Source organism: Melanaphis sacchari, unplaced genomic scaffold, assembly GCF_002803265.2.
Source record: "Melanaphis sacchari strain LSU unplaced genomic scaffold, SCAv2.0 Contig2105_pilon_pilon, whole genome shotgun sequence".
NCBI lineage: Eukaryota > Metazoa > Arthropoda > Insecta > Hemiptera > Aphididae > Melanaphis > Melanaphis sacchari.
In genome coordinates, this window is record NW_020271046.1 from 716 (window position 1) to 6028 (window position 5313).

Below are 5313 nucleotides of genomic sequence, written 5' to 3' on the forward strand. Positions count from 1 at the left end.
GTAATAAAGATGAACAATTTTTTAAATTCATTAAATGTTCAAAAAAAAAGTTTTCATACATTTTCTACAGTTTCGCAAAAAGCTTTAGTTGCATCATTCGAGGTTTCATACTTAATAGCAAAAACAACCGCATTCGATTGGCGAATCTCTTGTCTTGCCAGCTGCTATAAAAATTGTAACGGCTATGCACGGTGAGGCATATGCAAATAATTTAAAATCAATTCCATTATCTGATAACATTGTATCACGTCGAATTTCGAATATATCTGATGATATATTAAAACAACTTTTAAATAGATTGTAAAATAATTATTTTGCAATGGAACTGGACGAGTCTACAGATATTTTTAACTTTTCTCCACTTCTTGTGTATGTCAGGTATATTTACAAAGAAGAAATTTTAGAAGACTTTTTATGTTGTCAATCTTTAAACGGCAGAACCACTGGCAATGACATATTTATGCTTTTTAATACATTTTTTGAAAATAATAAAATTTCGTGGTCAATGTGTAAAGCTATTTGTACAGATGGCGTAGAAGCACTTACTGGATCAAAGAAAGATTTTAGAGTTAAAGTTAACAAAATTTCACCAAATATACTATTTACTCATTGTATGATTCATAGGGAAGCTTTAGCAGCTAAAAAACATGAACCCTTTATCAATGAAGTACTACAAAATGAATTTAGTATAATTAATTTTATAAAGTCAAAAGCACTAAATTCTAGATTATTTACGATAATTGGTAATGAAATGGGATCTGATCATACAAAACTACTACTTTATACTGAAGTTAGGTGGTTATCCCATGGTAAAATATTATTATTAAGAATTTTTGAGCTTAAAGATGAAATACGAATTTTTCTCCTTGAACATAAAAGTACACTCGCAGAACACTTCATAAATTAAAGTTGGTTAGAAATTTTAAGTTACCTTTCCGATATTTTTGATAAATTAAATAGTCTAAATTTAAGTCTTCAAGGTAAAAATACAAATATATTAATTCTCTCTGATAAAATCGATGCTTTCAAAAAAAATTAATACGTTTATGGATAAATTATGTTAATAATGAAAACTTTGAAATATTCTCATGTTTTTCAGAATTTATGAGTCATAATGAAATATTTGACATTAAAAAAAATAAAGACATAATATTAGTTCATCTCAAAAATTTGGAAAAAATTTTAATTACGGTTTGAAAAGTTTCCAGAAAAAAAGTTGGGATGGATACGAAATCCATTTTCTATCAATATTAATAAAATTGATTCTGAATTAAGTTTAGCTATAAAAGAGGTACTAATCGAGTTATCTTCCGATGAAAATTTGCGTTTAAAATTTGATGAAACGACAAGTGATAAATTTTGGATTTATATAAAATAATTATACCCAGAATTGTCAAAAATAGCTTTATCAACACTTCTACCGTTTGCATCGACTTACTTGTGTGAAACTGTGTTTTCAGCTCTTACAATAATAAAAATTAAATATCGTACAAAATTGAATGTAGAATCAGATTTAAAAGTAGCAGTATCTAATATTAAACCTAATATGAAGTCAATAATAGCTCAAGTTCAAGCTCAAGTATCTCATTAAAATGTGAATCACAATTTAAATTTTACATTTTTTAAATTTTATTTATGTATTTTTTTTTTTATATTTTAATTTATTCTTTATGCTTAACAATACGTTTTAAAATAATGTTGAGTTATAAATTATTATTAATTCAATTTTAAGAGTAATTAATTAAAAATGTATACCATGTAAATATTTTAATCAGTAATTAAATCAAATTTTAATGAATAAAACAAAATTTATTTTGAAGGGGTCGCATAATAATAAAATAAAAATTGGGGGGTCGCGATCCGAAAAAGGTTGAAAACCACTGGCCTAGAGCGTACAAGGCTAGATCTCGGGAGTAAAGTGACTGCAGTACATGATCTCTTATTTCGGTGAAAGGTAGCGATAAATCTTTGCATAATCTCACCTTGTTTAGATAGAACTCCAAAATCGGTTCATCTCTGTTTTGGACGCGTGTCATCATCAGGTCCCAACGGTCGGAAACTGACGTTTGTCGTACAAATAATCGGCGGAACTTTTGGTTAAAATCGATCCAATATGTAAATTTCTCACCTACCATCCAAGATCGTGCGGCACCTGTCATATTCGCTCTTATGAACTCAAGATGAAAATTCCAAAGCCAATTGTTCAGATTAGCGAGGCCTTCGACGATATCTAACCAGTCAGTTGCTTGAAGTAACATTCTCGCGCCCGGTAAACTTTTTGACTGATTGATTCAGATCCGGCATTATTCTAAAATCGGAGACTGGTTGAGTGTTAACGGTGTCAACGGAGAACGAACGGTTAGTTACATTTTGTAACTGTTGTAGTTAAGCACGGAACTCGGAAACTTCATTAAACAGCGCGTTATATGACGGAGCACTCAGAGCAGTCGGAATGCGACCGTTTTGTTGTTCGTTGTTTGTCATTCCTTTCCTCGATAACGCAGTACATACGAGTAAAGGAAACAAACAATTTAAAACGCGTGCGTAATGTGTATCTTTTTTCACGATGAACCACGGTTATATATACACTACCGTGTAATCGGTACACGACAGTTGTCCGAAACAAAGCGTCACTGGTCAAATGGTTGAACTTGTCAAAATGGGGAAAACCCCAATGGATGTCAGAAAACAGCCACGTGTAAACGGGGTGATCTACTTTTCCGCCAAAATTGACCTTTCCGATTACCGCCAGTACAATAATATATATATTTCCTTTTTCCACCACCACGAATTTCAGTTTCTATATTTTGGTAACCCCTTACCATGTTAACAAATGGAGTTATTAATAATTGGTAATGATTTTTAAAATATATAAATAAAAATTATAAAATTATAATAAATAATAAATATAAAATATTATATGAAAAAAAAAATAATTAGGTATTCAATTTTTAATTAAATATATGATTTTACAAAAACTTAGTCAAACATTTATTTATTTCTTATAGTTATACGCTATTGATTTTACAAAAGTATATCGGCATATTTCTCCCCTTTTATACTGATCAATTAAATACTGGTTGTTTTTTTTTTTGTCGTTTTAAAATTTGGCTTCGTGGTGTGAACATAATATTATCTGTGATAAACTATATTATATAGGTAAATTATGTTATATTTTAATTCTTTCAATCAGGGGTTGCCAAAATATAGAAACTGAAATTTGTGTTGGTGGATAAAGAAAATATATATTATTGTACTGGCGGTAAACGGACTTGGTGGTAAATGAGAAGGTCGATTTTGGCGGAAACGGTGACGCCCGTGTAAACGGCACAGCGAAAATCACGTAATGGATTTACTTACAATGCACAATCGGAATCGATCACGGAGATCTTTGTTAGACGTATTGGATGTTCACTATCCTACTTCTGAAAATGTTAGTTATTAATCACACAAAACTAAACGTTAAATTCAACAAAAGTTTATTAATCCATTAGCAACACAATACAATCGAAAATGTGTCGAGCGCAGACCCTCAGTGGACTGTGCTCAAACTAAAACTAAACTTTAAAGCTAGTAGAAGCCAGTTGTCGACAGTCTGGATAGGCCTAATCAGTGTTGCCAACACACCGCAAATACGCGTTTTCCGAACGCGACGGCGACGGTTACGAACGGAATTCGGGGACATACGGCACACGCGCGGCTCGTATAAGACGCGTTCTACGCAATAAGAAACGTGCGAACGCCTAAAAGGTCTCTAAAAGTCGGAAAATCGGTAGAAAAGCGGAAAAAACGGTAAAATAACAATAATAACAACCGATAGTCGAAATAACGACGGGGAGACATAAGGAAGGAAAAAATTTTAATTTACCGATTGGTCGAGACACCACACCTATCGATGGAAGAGCGAACTATTCTTCGTTTTCTATTATAAGATTAGCAACGGTGAAACTCACAGTAAGTGAATACTCTAGGTCGGTGAAACTCGCTGTATATGTGAATACCCTAGGTAGCTGAAAATCGTTTGAAGTCAATTTCCTAGGTCGGAGACAGAACTTTAGAATACAGCAGTCAGAAAAGTCTAGTAGGCAAAAACAGGGATAACGACGTTTGAAATGTTGGTACCTCTGATTTGGTGGCTCTACACTTTGGCGGTGTCGTTTTAAACGCGTAAATAATAAAAGTCCAATTCGAGCGTCTAGTGTTCGGTCATTTCATTAAATTCACAGGTATAATACACCTTGTCCCGTAGCTTGTTACGAAAATAGCAATTGAGTGTCTAGGTATCAGTCATCACCCAGTGAACATCGATTCCTGGCCGGGCAATCCGCCTGAGGCAGATTGTCATACCTCCTGACATCGAAGGCGTTGTGTTGTTCAGTACGCAAAAAAGTTTAAGTCGAATCGAGCGCTCGATTTTCAAGCGATTACTGTTGAAAATCCAGTTAAACGCGTTTATACCTCCAAGGTAGGCGATGTGGGTGTAAAGGGAAGATTTTAAAAGTATTATGGAAAATACATGTCAAACGTTAGCGAGTTGAAGATCAAAAAACTATACATTTATATACAACTATATATTTAATATTTTATTTGATATTTTATAGATAGTTAGATATCGAAATAAATATGCACTTTCCGTGATAACAAAAAATACAATAGTTTAATAAAATATTTAAAAATCAAGAAAAAAAAATGCAAAAATCCGAATTCGTGGTCAGTTATCGTGCAGCCTGGATTTTGTGGGAACGGATTTCCAACCTGCCTACCTTTTTTTTTTTTAAACGGTATCGTAGGGGGCCGGAAACACCCTGAGGCAATTCGTCAGCTTTTCCACATCGTTTATTAAACAACAAATCTTACAATGTTAATGTATATACATAGACTTGACAATATTATTGACAGTCTATTTACAAGCAGTAGATGGCCCTACACCATCTAAGAAACGGCCTTCGGCCCACAACAAATTAGACTTAACTACAAGGTTTATTCTTGACACTGCCGTTCCCTCTCCTTGGCTTCCCTATTCGTCAGCACCTCCTTCACGAACTGCTCCGTGACTCCAGCATCTTCCCTACAATGGTCTCTGGAGTGAATGGGTCGTTGATTGTAGCTTTCAGCTTCAACCTAACCACCTGTCGCACAGGAAAAACGCATGCTCCGCATCGTCAACTGACGCGAGACAGTCCACACACCTGGGGTTCTCCAACTTGCGGATCAGGTACAGATACTGGCCAAAACATCCATGTCCCGACAAGAACTATATCAGATGGAAGTTCGTTATCAGCCCATGTCTTCTGGCGCACCAGGGACGGACGT

The 5313-nt window shown here is 34.1% G+C and overlaps 1 protein-coding gene across 1 annotated transcript; it reads left to right on the plus strand.

Moving 5' to 3' along the window:
* Window positions 1-319: 319 nt before the first annotated feature.
* LOC112593858 (zinc finger BED domain-containing protein 5-like) lies at window positions 320-1591 on the plus strand. The gene is made up of 2 exons (XM_025338436.1): window positions 320-809; window positions 1389-1591. Exons 1-2 carry the CDS (start codon window positions 320-322, stop codon window positions 1589-1591), a joined length of 693 nt encoding a protein of 230 aa, XP_025194221.1.
* Window positions 1592-5313: the final 3722 nt, after the last annotated feature.